This window comes from Acomys minous, assembly GCF_964271855.1.
Source record: "Acomys minous genome assembly, chromosome: 1".
NCBI lineage: Eukaryota > Metazoa > Chordata > Mammalia > Rodentia > Muridae > Acomys > Acomys minous.
The window spans coordinates 82,733,089-82,748,037 of NC_140483.1; the positions used below are offsets into that span (position 1 = coordinate 82,733,089).

The window sequence follows — 14,949 nt, forward strand, 5'->3', positions numbered from 1 at the left end:
ACTGTGTCTGAAATAGGTTTCTTAACACCTTTTGCCCCCCACATTCTGTTCCTTTCTCTAAAACACACCTAATGTCCCACTTGGGAATGCCTATCAGTTCCTTAAGTTTCAGCTCAAACACTTGTGCGAAGGCAGCCCTGACGTCTCCGGGAAGCCTTCAGACTCCATCTGTACTGCTTAGACAGGCAGGGTTTGTTTGGGAGGCTAAAAGATGAAAAAACAGAAGTCCGAGGTGGAATCCTGGCTCCCTTGGTTTGACAGCTGTGACCTTCGGCTCGTTAATGAATCTCTCCATGCCTGTTCCCTCATGCATAAACAGATATAAAGACTACTACTCACAGTATGCATGTAGAGTCTCACTAAGACATGTAAAGTGGGGGCTGGAGAGATGGCTCAGTGGTTAAGAGCACTGTCTGCTCTTCCAGAGGTCCTGAGTTCAATTCTCAGCAACCACATGGTGACTCACAACCATCTATAATGTGATCTGGTGCCCTCTTCTGGCCTGCAGGGGTACAAGCAGGCAGAGCACTGTATACATAAATAAATAAATAAATCTTTATTTAAAAAAAAAAAAAGACATGTAAAGTGATCAACATAGCCTACTACACTATAAACCACTTGAGGGAAGAGACGGCGCTTGTCTTTGGTACACTCCTTGCCTACAAAAGCACTTTGTTGGCATTAGTATCTTTGTGTCACAACCCTCAAAGGCCTCAGGCAAAGAAATGAGTGGTGGTGGCTTCTCTTCCTTCAGGAAGACAGCACGGGGATGAGGCGGAGGAGAGGAAGAAGAAAGCACTGCAGACACCCACCAGGAGGGAGAGGAAAACTGCATGGTCTTTATCCCTGGAGCCTGGCTAGCAGGCTCACCATTGGAATTCAACCAATATATGTAAAGTAAGGAAAAATGGGGGTTTACATAAACTCATTAGAAAAGTGGAAATAAAGACGTTACTTTTCTTATATTTTTGGTTGTGAGCCTAACTTTTACCAGCTGAGCCATCTCTCCAGCCCATAACTTTTCTTTTAAACATCCAAACACACAAATTATAGAAGTGATATCCCATGTCATTTGAATATAAATTCTTCAAATTTAAAGAAAAGTTCAGCTTACAATTCAAGATGCCCCCAAATGATATACTTAATGAAATGTCTTTATAAAACTCTTCACTGAGTACAACAAATAAAATTTAAAAGTATAAACAAGAAAATCACATAATCAACATAAAGATGCAGAAAGTGTATATAATAAAATTTAACAGAGACGTATTTTAAAAAATAAAATAAAAAAAACTCACAACAAATAGGAAATGAGCTATTGTCAAACTACCTAAGAATTGTTACCTATGAAAGTCTGACAGGTTGCCTTATCTATGGCGGTAAAATAATCCAACACTTCCTCTAAGACTGAGGAAAGGCAGCAAAGGAATACCTGTAACTGAAAAGGCGTGTACATGACAATTTCTGAGTGTGAGCAATTATTTCCACTTACAACTGATACCAAGGCATTATTTCACCTACATCTTGCTGTCAAAATGTAGACAAATTTCTCAGAATATGCAGGAACAAGGGTAAGGAAATATATTTGCATATGAAATGTACTGTTCAAAAAGCTTTATTAAATTGCATATTTCTTAAGCTTTTACTCACATAAACAGAGCATAATTGAAACAAATGACCAGACTCCTAAGTATATATCGTAAAAATATTCCTTCCTAATAATAAAAACTAGGCCTTATGAAATGCCTAGGAAGCCACTTTTCTATTTTGATTAAGTATCTTGAAAAAGACAAGTTTCTAGAAAAATAAATTCTCGGATCAGTAAAGCTTGTTTCCCACTTATTTTGTGTGTGTGTAATTAAAAAAATACAAGATATTAAAATTACGTTACAGTACTGTGCTACCACATCTGTTACAGTACTGCCACAAAAGCTTCTACAGGAGCAACCCTGTTCTAAAATACATCAAAATAGTCATGTGCTCCTTGTCATCGCTAAATGTCTTAAGAGTTTACACCTCAAACAAGTGGAAACTAATATAATGGCAACTCTCTCCTTTTCAAAGCATCAGCCCCCTAGTCCTCCATTAACTTTGCAAGATCAGAACAGTGAGACACAGTTTCAAGCTGGGATCCCAAGGGCTAAGAAATGAGAAAAACACAAAGCATCTTCTAAGCAAAAAAGTAAGCAGCCTAACTGTGAGCAAGACAGGTTCCGACGAAAGCACAATATAATAAGCTTAAATATGGTGACATCATAACTCACTGTTCAGCCTTCTAGAACGACAAACGCATACTCTTGTTTGAGTTAGAACAACTGTTATAAAAATGTTCTCATCATCTAACTATCAAAGTGATCTTTTTGCTTTCAGGAATCAGTATATGGTTTAACAGATTGAAATAAATACATACCACTCAACCATGTGTCAGCATTAATGGAAAGAGACCACAACAACACTCTAAATTACCAACTGTGCAAATCACTAAACTTTATAAATATAGGCAAGAACAATTTTGACAAAACAATGTTTGTGGACTAGGCCGAGGACGCGAGCCCAGGGCCCTCCGTGCTCGGCAAGCACTCTCTCACAGAATCACTTCCCAAGTTCATGACCTTTTTTTCTTTTTCTCAGTAAATAAGCGAGGGCTGTTTCCTATTCGTTCTCAATGATGAAGAGTCCCTAAATTTATGTTGGAATTTATATAGCAGAATATTAATTCTCAGAAAAACATAAGGACATATTACAATAAAATACACCACAAACTAGCAGAGCAGGCATTCATAGGTGACACCCCACAGCGCTTGGCCACACAGAGGAAACAGTACCTGAGAAGCGAAAGCCTAGGGCTGGCTTTAGTACCCAGCACCTGCTCAGCCTTCGCATGTGGTGAAGACTGCCAATGCCCTCAACTCTCAGGTACAAACAAAAGCTGATAATTTCCCTAGCAATTGGATACTGCCCCCCCCAAAGCATTCTTTTCCTAAGCAGAAAAATGTAGTATTTCTACATCTGGGATGAAATCATGAATTTGTGGGGCATTGCTTAAACGTTGCATGCCAAGCACGTGTGTCAGAGTTCACAACCAGTTGGACTTTCCAAAGGTGGTGCGGGACATGTACTGATGTATAAGATATTTGCATGGAGTCCGGTGAAATGAAGAAACAGGCCCATTATGCTGATGTGACACGAATAAAAACAACATTCTCACATCAAATTCCTTTGTATACTATGGTGTCAACTTTAGAAAAAAATAATAAAGCTCATTTCAAATTTTTATGAGTGAGGGTGTTGAGGTCTCTAACATCTCGGACAAAAAGACTCAGGCTATAATAACATGGTCTCTGCAAACCTGAGTTTAAAGTGGGCTAGGGTCAGTATCTGCCACCACAAAACAAGACTCTTCAACGACCTCAGACATTATCCACACAGCTATAAAGCTAAGGTCTGTCTGAAAAGGGAAAAAATGAAAAAAGTTACTTGTCCCATGTCAGATGCCATCTTGGACTAGATTTTAGCAGATAATAGTAGGAAGTGCCAACTGTCTGGGAATATTTATAAGAAAATAAAATTGGAAGCTGTCCAGACAGCAATGCACTTGTTTCCTGTGATTCGGGAATGTTCCTTATTGTTCACCTCAGCCACTGTCCAATGGGATGTAAGTTGCAAACTTTGGCTAGATTGGACTGGAAGGGTCTTGGAACCATTTTGGCATTGTGAACCTATTCCTATAAACAGTAATGAAGTTATAACAAGCAATGCATTTAATAAAGAATATCTTCTGTAACAGTATTTAAAATATGTTCTTCTCAGATCTTGATAAAATGGAGCCAACAAAAACCTTCCTAATCAAAAACTAAGCCACAATAAAGTCAAGAGTTTGAGTATTTCAAAGAACAAAAAATGCTTCGCTTATTGGCTATGGTGGTGCAAAGCTGTACTGCCAGCACTTGGGTGGCTGGGGCGGAAGAACGGGCCACACAGCAAACCCCTTTTTAAAAGGGGGGAGGGTGGAGGGAAGAAACTGAGAGAGAAAGAAGGGAAAAAAAGAAAGGAAAGCAAACATCAAATGTTTGCCATGGCAATAATTTCTAAGTTTTCAAACACTTGTTTTTTTTTTTAAGGGATTTTGTTTGTTTGTTTTCATTTTGTTTAAACAGGTAAAAAGTTTTCTTTGAAAGTAGAGGTATTTTCCCAGTGGAATGAATTGAAATGCACTACTTTGTATACAAGGAGGACAGGATAAAACTTCAACAAAGAGACAACTGAGCTAGAGAGCCCGGAAGATGTGCAATGAGCAGCAGGAGCAGGGTACAGACTGGATTCATCAGAGGCACTTGATGCAAACTCACAAGCAGACCTGCGACCACAGCACATGTGCAAAGGTTGCAGACCTGCAACTGCAGCACATGTGCACAGGCTGCAGACCTGCAACCACAGCACATGTGCAGAGACTGCAGACCTGCAACCACAGCACATGTGCACAGACTGCAGACCTGCAACCACAGCACATGTGCACAGGCTGCAGACCTGCAACCATGGCACATGTGCATAGACTGCAGCCAGAGGGCGAGAGGCCCCTCACCATGCTGAGGCTATCACTCAGAGTCCATGTGAGAGATGGCACCTCAACACCTTACTTCCAAAATGAGCATCTTCAAAATCAATCCTCTTTTCAGAGTAGTAAGACTGACAGATACAGGACCAGCTACCTACCCTAACGCTACACATACGCTGTGAGGGTACGAGTGTCATGCTTTTAATTTTTGTTTGTTTTAACGAATTAATGAATTTAAAAAGTTATGTAAAAGAAAAACTTGCACTCATCTCCATCTTTTTCTTCTTAAAAAAAAGAAACAACAAAAACATTATGGGAAGACTAAGCAAAACTAGAAAGAAAGAAAAGAAGCACAGAAGGGGCTGGATGGAGCTGTGAACTTGAGGTCATCACGGCTATTGAAGAAACTGTAAACTCTTAAGCTTCTATGAGATTTTATTTCTCTTCAGAAAACATGTAAAGAGGCTGCCTTTCCCCATGAGTGAAAAATGGAATGCCCTAAGCATTAGTCTTAAGAAGACAAGAGAGCCCCATCGACCGAGGCAAAGGACTCAGGCCTCGCTGTCCTCTGCTCTCTCATCCCCCTCCGTAATAGGGGATCAAAGAGAGAGAGAAGCCAGACTCACTAGCAGAGGCGCTGAGGGCCAGACTCAGGCTACGCGGAGAATAACATACACTGAAAAAAAAAATAAATCTTAAAAAACTTTAAAAGACTAATAGAAACCCAGACCATCTTTCATGAAAAGTTAAAACCAAGAATCAAAGGAATCCCTCAAAAGTTCTTATGTGACACAAAGTGCATTTCTTGATCTCTACGGTCAAGTGGGGATAAATGAAAAGACTGAATGTACCATTCTGGATTTCTCTTCTTTACCCTGTTTTCCTGCTGATGGTTCTCACCCTGCCAGCACTCTCCTTCAAAGCACAGAAAACCAAAGGGTGCCCTGGCCCATGTTTGCACAGTGTTAGCAGTAACACTGCAGAGATGAACTTCTGTGCCTCAGCTTGCAGCCAGATTTCTGAAGAGCACTGGGTCCAATCTGACGCATTGAAAAAACAAGACACCAGAGTCCGGAGGCCACACATCGAGTTCCATTCGCAGCACACTATTCAAATCACTGCACCAGTCTTTTCTCCGAGGGACAAGAATCAGGCAGTTTTGTCTACCACTTCAGGTTTTGCTTTCTGCACCATGCAGCGGCGAACTATATTATCAAAACTTCCAAGGTAAAACAAAGCAATTGTTCGGAAAAGGCCCATGGTGACCACCTGCAAGATAAAGGGAGGCCTTTAAGCTCATCCAACAGGACAAACAATAGCCCATTTTAAAGTAAGTAAGTCTCTACTAAACAGTTTCTAGGACACATCTAATCTGCTCCAAGAACAAGTATAATGAAAACTTTGTAAATGCCAGTAATTCCCAAGGACAGAATACGCCTGCTTTGTCCACTGTCCAGACTGGAATGGCCAGACAACAATATTTGTCTGAATTAAAAAGATCCAAGCATAAAAAGAACAAACTAGGTATTCTTAGAAGACAGGGTTATAAGGCCTAGGGATGGTGCACTCCAGCATCCCAGCTAGCTACACTGCAATCAAGACTTTCTCGGCTAAGGTATATGAACCTTTTGCTGGGTGCCGAGGACACTGAAGTGAGAAATGTATTCCTTTCCTACCTGAACTGACTTGTTTATTTGTTGAGACGATGTCTCAGTATGTTGTTTAGACTGGTCCAAGCTCTAGGTCACCAAAGATCCTCTGGCCTCAGCCATCTAGGAAGTGAGTCCAGGTGGGCATGCACCCGGCTGGCATCAGAAAGCAATCGCTGTCTTGGGGGCAAGGTAGCATTATCCATGGCCATTTACCCTTCCCAGGGGCAGACTCGCACCAAGGCAACTCCAAATGCGGTCATGGAAAGACACACATTTCCAGACACGCAAGTACTAAAAAGCATTGTTTCACAGGTATCTATTCTGGGAAGTGTAAGATAAAGAAAGTGAGGGCCAGAGGCCAGGGAGGCAAGAACGGGAAAACCCAGGGAGTGGGAGGGAGTGGCCAGCAGGCTGCAGGCGTGTGTTGTGCCCTGGATCTCAAGCTCCATCCAGTGCCTCAGCGGAGCCCCTGACGGACTTATGCACCTCACAAACACAGCACCGAAACTATGACAGCATCTGCATGCACCCCAGTGGCTCGTGCCGGTGTGGGAGGTCACAGGGATTGGGATGGAGCTCTGCTCTATCCTGTAAGAGTAACCGCCACCTTTTCCTGCTGAGAAAGCAGCCTGCTTACGCCAACCTCCCAATGTCCCAAGAAATGTCTCAGATTTGGATTTTGTTGATTTTGCAATATCTGATTTTGAAACAATTTAATTTAAATTCACTTACTTTTGGAGCGTGGTGGCTCACACCCATGATCTCAGTACTAGGGAGGGTGGAAAGTCAGTGTGAGTGAGCCTCACACTTGCTACAATACATAGCATGTTCCAGGCCACCCAGGGCTACAAATAGACCACACACTTCCCTCAGGCGGACCACAATGCCACCTTTCATCATGTCTGCAGGCTCCTGTTTACAAGTTCTAGCTCACAACGTAAGTGACTCAGGTAAGGGGCAAGTGACCTTGGTCTCAACTCTGGGGTCACCAGCAGAGATGCAGAGTGTGGGACCAGAATCTGCCAGGAGAATCAGAAGCTGGAAAGTGAGGGGTCGCACTCCAGTCTCTGGCTCGGACATGAGCACCCATCAGCGTGGACGCACTGGAGCAGGGGGCTATGGCCAGACATGTGGTCCAGGAATCTGAAGGACCATAAAGGTTTATTTTAGACTTGTTGAACTGGAAATGTCTAGCTCCTTCCCAGAGAAAATATGTAAAAGAAATTGATTTCTAAAAAAAAAAAGTTGGAGTGGCAACCTAGCTACTGACTGACTTCCTTTTAGACTTGGCATCATTTGTGTGAAATGGCAGTCATAAGGAACGAGACTGCCTGTGAGCAGGTGCAGACTTGGTGCTCTCGTCCAAACTGTGCATTCTAGAACTCCTGTTTTGTGTAGGTGCTGGCTGCTGGGGCACAATGGTAACCAAGAGTGACACAGGCCCTGCCCCTAAAGATCTTATACTTAACGATGTTTAATGTCACACAATCATATGACAGGGCGTGCATTTCACAGTGAGACCAAAGGTTAGGAGAGTGCCTGAGCCAAACAACTAGGGAGTTATCTGAATGCATCTTACACAAATCCCTACAACCCCAGAGCTTTGTCAGCAATGACCCCTGGCTTTCTGTCCTCAAACATGGCTTCCACTATAGCTCCGCTCACTTGTCTGCCACCACCAGCATTACCTGACCCGCCAGCCTCATCCGCGGCAAACTCCTTAAGGGTCAGTGAACACTCTTACACCTCACTAGCTAGGAAGTCCGAAACAGGGGCTGAACTTTCAGGCCTGAGAGATGGTTCCGTGGTTAAGAGCACATGTGGTTCTTCCAGAGGGCCTGAGTTCGATTACTCTCTGTAACTCCAGTTCCAGGGAATCCAGTGTTCTCATCTGGCCACCACGGGCACCTGCACACACATGGTGTACAGACATGCATGTGGGCAAGCCACTCGTGCACATGAAATTTTTAAGAAATTAAAATTGAATTCTCAGAGTTGAACTTTCATGGGTCCTGGGTGAAACTACTAAGGGCATGGTGTCTGGTGCTCCGTGTGAGTGTCCTTCAGCTCAGCCGTGAGTGGCCGACAGACTAGAAAAGGGTTTCTAATCTACTAACACCTCATTGTGACGATGCTGCTCTACACAATTCTAGAGTAAGTATTCCTTATCGGACACTTGAGACCAAGGATTCTTTACCGAAAACCGAAGTGAACACCCAATACCAGAGACCCCCTCACCCACCTGCAGGGCCTGGTACCTCACGTCTATGTAGAATCTATCCATAACCTGTCTGCTTATTGTTGGCACAAACTGAAAAAACTTAAACATTTAAAATTCTTGCACTCTACTGTCAACTTTTTTCTCATAGAACTTGTCTTGTTGGTCCACTGGCTTTGTCAGTCTGTACGTCTATCTGATTGCTAAGAGACAGCTTACCTGCTGGAGTCCTTCAGTGATGGAAGTCACCGGGGCCATCCCACAGGTCAGGGCACACAGCATGTACCCGTCTGAGCCAATGGAACTATTAAAATTTCCTTGCTGAAAAAGAAGCAAGCAAGAAAGAGTGTTGTGGAGCAAGTTTAAAGGAGGCATTCAACACTGGAGATGCAATGAAGTCCACCCCGTCACTTTCTGTGGGGTGTGAGGCAGCTCAGAATATACCAGAACTAAAAAATGGACACAGCCTTAGTGCACATCCAGTTCTGAAAGTGAGAGGCCACAGATCCCTGTGGGTCCAGACCCTTTTAGGTTCTCCAGGGACAATGTACCTATCAAATGGTACTGAGATGTTAGTTGCTCTCCACCACTAACTTTTGTACTGATGGACAAAACTGCCACAGTGCAAACCAGAGTTTTTTGAGTGTGGGCTAGTGGCCTTAATGCAGGCATAACCACTGCCACTGCAGCACCAAAGAAACACACACACACACACACACACACACACACACACACACACACACTAAAAAAAACTCTTTAAGCACTTCACACACAACACACTATCAAAGAACTCTTTAAGCACTTGAAGGCACATCTTACTTAAAAACACTTGACCAAACAGAAAAGTTGAACTAGCAGTCCCTGAGGACATCTCTCTTGCACACCAGTTCCCCTTTACCCTCATAGACCTGCAGTTAACCAATGTCTGAAAAAGGCAAGAGGGAAATCCCGAAAATGAGGGGTCCGCAGGTGTTAAAGTGCATGTTGCCTGAACAGTACACTGGCATCTTGGGTTGTCCAGTGCTGTCTCTCTTGGGACATGTGTCACTTCTTTGTTCATCAGTAAAAACCGGGGTTTCATCCAAAAATTAAACTGATTTGGGGTTTGGCTTTGAGGCAGGTTTCAGGCTGTCCTTGATCCATGTAAGTAAGGATGGCCTCACCTCTCCCTCCCAGAGTGCCGTGATTACGGGTGGATGTTATCACACTCGGTTTATGTAGTACTAGGGAGGGGCCACTGGTTCAGGCATGCTAGGCCAACTGGGCTCCATCCCTAGCCCAGCCTGGACACAGGCATGTGCACAGGAGAGTCCACAGAGCTGGTATTTTAGGCTGGTCTTGTTCCATCTCAAAGGACACCGGGAGGAGGGCACCTGGGTCTCACGAGACAAGTAAGACATTCACTCTCAGGGCTTCTGCTTAACTGGGAACGCTAAGGGATGGTGACACCCTGGAGAAAAGCCCTCTTACAACTGCTCAGAGCTGAACTTCCTGACTCTTTTCCTATTTAACAGCCACTGACCAGCAGGCTCCGACATTCTGGCTAGGGTTTGAGGCACAAATGGGTGGATGAATGAAGTGAACTTGTGGCTTGCAGGAAAACCACGGAATCTATATGTGGGTGATGATAAAATCTGAACTTTTAGGGATCAATTAAAATGTATGAAAACTTTATCCATCATCATAAGGCTGTTGTGTTCCTCGTATCTCCCTGACTTCTGGCGACTATGACTTTGATAACTCATGGATTCAGTATTTTCCAAATGACTGATGCATGTTTTCAAATGAGTAAAAGATCTCTTCCACGTACAAACAAGACATGGATTTTAATGTCAGAGAAACAAACAGTTCATTGGTGCAGTTCTAATTTCACACTGCAACCAACCTTTAAGAAACCCTATCTGTCAAGCTGGGGGTTAATAGAAAAAGAAAAAGAAAAAAAAAAAAAGAAAATTATACCCGCAATTATCTGAAAAGCTTAGTGAAAACGCCTTCATCTTCTCCCAACCATGTATCTGTTTAAAGTCAGAATTTCTTCAAGTGTTTCAAAAAGAACATATTTTAGCAGATTGTGGGCCACAGAAGCAGGCATAAGAATCCAGCTGGCACCCACTAACGCAGGCTTTGCAGGGGCCCGTGAAAACACAATGCCACTCTTCTCGCTGCATTTTTGTTTGAAGATAGTTACTTTTGAGGCAGGCAGTGTGGTACACGCCTGTGAGAAGTGGGAGAAGGGTCGGAAGTTCACGGTCACTCTCAGCTGCAGCGTGAACCTGAAGCTGCCGCAGCTCCCCACTGAAGGAACTAAGAGAAGGTGTGACTCAGCGGACAAAAGCTCTTGCCGCTTGTGTCTGAGGATCTAAGTCTGATTCCCTACAACCCCAGTGTAAGGGAATAAAAGACTCCCCAAATTTGTTCCCTGACCTCACTGCACACTCATACCTATCACACATACACACACCAAACACACAATTAAAAAAAAACGAAAGAAAGAAAGAAAGAAAGAAAAGAGAGGGGAAGCTCCCAGCTCCCTGTAATTCCAGTTCCAAGAGATATGATGCTCCCCCTTCTGGCCTTTGCAAGCATTGCACATACATAACTACACTCAGGCACAACACAGATTAAAAAACAAATAAATCTGTTTAAGAATGTAATCCATTTATTTCAGCATTATTATTTCTTATTTCTTTTATTTTAGGTGAGTGTATGTCTGTGTGTGCGTGTGTGTGTGTGTGTGTGTGTGTGTGTGTGTGTGTGTCTGTGCTGACTGCATGTATGTCTGTGTACAACATGCTGCCTGGTGAAGTAGTAAGCCTCTATGTGGGTGGTGAGAATTGAACCTAGAGCCTTTGCAAGGACATCAAGTGCTCTTAACCACTGAGCCAACTCTCCAGTCCCTATTCCTTTAATTTTAAATGACTTTATCTCCTAACTAAATCTCTTCCCAGGAAACCCAGCACCATGCATATGCAAGGCAAGTTCTCACCACTGAGCTATCCTCCCCAGCCCTGAAACTAAGTATTTTAAAAATTACTTTTCAGTATCTATTATGGCAAGTATTGAGAAATACAGGCTTGCCAGGTGTGACGGCACGCCTCTAATCACAGTGCTTGGGAGGCAGAGGCAGGTGGATCTGTATGAGTTCTAGGCCAGCCTGGTCTATAGAGTGAATTCTAGGTCAGCCAGAGGTACATCGAGAGACCTTGACTCAAAAAAACAACAAACAAGTGAACTAAAAAGAAATATGGCCCAGATAAACATATGTGTGTGACAATAATTTAATTTATTGAAGCATAATGGGTTTAAGAGAAGAAAAAAATCTGAAATATACCTCAGGAGCTGCATCTTGCCGGAACTGGAAGCTGCCCTTGGGGTTATTAAAAGCCCTGATGGTGGGGCTGGTCAGGATGTTTGCTCAGTGGCTGAGGACATTTGTGCCTCTTTGAGGCTCCTAGGCCTCCAGCAGCATCTTGAGGCAACACAGCCTTTTGTAACAGTTCCAGGGGTTCCAAGGACCTCTTCCGGCCTTCTTGGGAAGGTCTCTTACTATTGCTTGACTCCATGCCTTAGGTTAACATGGAACCAACACAAAGTCCAAGGGGAGGGAAGTAGAGGAAAGCCGAATGCCTGGATTTGAAATACGTCCTTACATGCTTCTCAGAAGTGCAGCATAAAGCAAGTAGTACAAAAAGCAACATAATGGTTTTTACTTACTATGGCATCTTTGACAATTTGTTTTGCCACCTGCTCTGGTTTGCAAATACCTGTGGTCTCTGAAATAAGCCGGGTCTCCAGAGGCTGAAAGTGGAGGAAATATACAAATCAATATCCATTGCATCAAAAATAAATGAGTCTTATAAGCCCCAATTTACAAATAATCATCATTTTTTTATACCTTCGAACAAAATCGTTTGTTTTAGACAAAGATCAATCTAGATTCTCAATCAGTGTCTGCATGTAGGATATTCATCTCCACTAGCAAAGCATGCTACGGAGGTGCTCGCTGCTCTCCCCGGTGCAAGAGTGGCTCCGTGAGGCATGTCGATGCACCACGCACTAGCTGGACTGTAGGCTGGTCCCTATGACTGAGCAAACAGTGCCCTCGCTCTGTACAGACTCCCCACTGAGCAAGCGCAAGATGCTGGGAACAGATACAAACCCTGGCTGAGCCCAGTCTTAGCCTACGCCCCAAGGAAGAACTGTTTCTCTTGCTCAAGGACCAGCGGAGGAGGCAAAGGCACTTGCTATTTGCGAATCAACACTGCGTAGTCCCTAGTTTGGCTCAAGAGATAGTTACACAACTGGGCCTCCAATTCCCAAATCATAGGCCTTTGTTCTCCCAAAGGCAGATACAGGTCTGTCCGGCTCACACTTGGCTCACCCTTGCCTAAACCCTTGCTCGCTGTGTCTGTTTTCCTCTCTCCTTCCCCTCCTCCTTTCTCCCTCCCTCCTGCATTAATTCGCTGTATTTACACTGTGTGTCCTATTTTAATTGTGAGCAGTATTTCTTTTTCTTTTCTCGTTGGCTTTTTTTTTTTCAGCAGCATTTTACACACACAGCTAAACATTCTTCTAAAGGGAGTTTCCCTGACATACTAAGGCCCAGAAGCCTACATTTGAGTCTTTATGTAGGTTTGAGGGGTAAAAGCTGGGACTGTGTCTCCTCTTCCCTCTCTGGTTTTGTGAGACAGGGTTGCTTTCTGTGAAGTCCAAGCAGGCTTTCACCCTGCCATCCGCCTGCCTCAACCTCCTGTGTACTGTGATTACAGGCTTGGGTCACCATGCTCAACTTCTTTCTTCTTAGAATAGAGAAAGAGAACACTTCACAAAACTCAGCTTTCCTTTAAGAATTTGAGAAGAGAAAGATCCCTTTGATGGTGCCACCATTTGCTCTTCCTCCATACCAGGTGGGTGAAGGCAAGCAGGCTGCACTGCGTTAGAAGGGTGTCTGCCGCCCCCTACGGGGCCCAGAGATCAACGCAGGCTCCAGTCGCCAGAACCAACCGGTTCCAAAATTTTACTGAAGGTTAAAACAAAAACTTAACATGACAACCTAATCTCAGAGAAGCCACTGCCTTGCTGGCTTCAAACGTAAGGACTATGCAACAAATATCAAAGCCTGCTTAGCATATCTGACGCAGGAGGTTCTGTTTCAATTTATTTCTTTGAAACAGAAACTGTAAAACTAGCTGAACTCAAAAGAAAATAGGGGCGGGGGTGGGCATTTCTACATAAAAATCTTTCCCCACCCCCAAAACAAAAACAGGACCTAGCCTACATAAACATCCAAATTTATGCTACAGGGATCCACATACACTATAATAAGAGGGGGAAAGAAAAATGTAAATGCTTAAGTGTAAAACTAAAATCACCCTCAGGGTAAGGGTGGTTGGTCTCTTCCCACCCACTCTGTCTGTTCGGGGAAGGAGGAGGAGCCATATGACCAAAGAAGGAAGATGCAGGCTCAGTGCAGGATGCCTGGAACTCACTTCACATAACCAACATGTTCAAGAGAGATAAACACTATGAAGGCTGAAATGACCGGACCCAAGCCATGGGCCCAAAGAGGGCAGAGGATCAGCAGTGTGCAAATCAGAGGCCTAACTGTAGTACAGCCTCTAAATACAGCTCAGGGGAAACCTCACTGGAACGGAAATGTTAAACAAAATCCGGTGTGGCATGGTGAGTTTCCCCAGACCTCCTGCCTTGTTTGGTCTCAGAGAGTAAGTGGTTGGTCTAAAAGCTCCCAACACGATGGCAGGAGACAACACTGGGGAAACGATGGGACCGTGAGAAAAGGAGAGTAGATGGGCCAGCAAGTGAATCTAAGGAAGGAGTGCCCGGCCTGCCGCTCTAGGTAAAGCAGAGGATGGAGGGAATGCCAGAGCTTTACTGAACGTGATGGTCAACGTGAGGACTGTCAGGAACAGCCAACATCCAGACGGAGTCCCTTAGAGACAACAGAACCCTCACTGGGGCCTCTGGCTGCTGCCTGTGGTTCAGGATTTGGCTCTCGCTCCTGCTCCAGCACCAGTCAGCCTGCTCCCTGCGCCATGATGATAACGTACTAACTCTAGGAAGCCTAAGAAAGCTCCAATTTAAATGATCTCCTTTACAACAGCAGATCCGTAACTAACACAAACTATGACAGAAAGATTTAAGCTTAAAAAAAAATCAGTAGAAATAGAAATTTCAACAGAAACGTTGAAGGAGGCAAAAGAGTTAGAGAGAGAGAGAGAGAGAGAGAGAGAGAGAGACAGACAGACAGACAGACAGATAGACAGACAGACACACACCAAGAGAAGGAAGTGAGAGGCCTGGAAAGTGGGACACCTGAGCAACAGCTTCCGAAAGAACGCTTTGAAATACTTAGGATGGAGAAAATGATCAAAAATGTTCCAGAGCTCAGGAACTGACAGAATAAAGGGGCTACCATGAGTGCCTAGGGAGGCTCAGACCTTCTTAACATTAATACAGTTACATACAAAGACAGGACCTGACTTCATCAGAGATAGCACCGGGAG

General features: G+C 43.9%; 1 protein-coding gene across 2 annotated transcripts in view; it reads right to left on the minus strand.

Annotated features, from left to right (window-relative positions):
• Positions 1–1,599: 1,599 nt before the first annotated feature.
• KDSR (3-ketodihydrosphingosine reductase) overlaps positions 1,600–14,949 on the minus strand; it is a 33,380-nt gene continuing 20,030 nt past the window's right edge. Inside the window, exons 8-11 of one of the 2 annotated variants that reach the window (XR_014778184.1) lie at positions 12,140–12,223; positions 8,645–8,746; positions 4,494–5,824; positions 1,600–4,357 (exon numbers count right to left, since the gene is read on the minus strand). Coding sequence is in view for 1 of the 2 variants with exons in the window: in XM_084776547.1 (XP_084632673.1) it covers positions 5,705–5,824; positions 8,645–8,746; positions 12,140–12,223 (306 nt within the window). In the remaining variant the exon portion in view is untranslated. Of the gene's footprint in view, positions 5,825–8,644; positions 8,747–12,139; positions 12,224–14,949 lie in introns of both variants that reach the window. The other variant, XM_084776547.1, reaches the window with a different exon arrangement.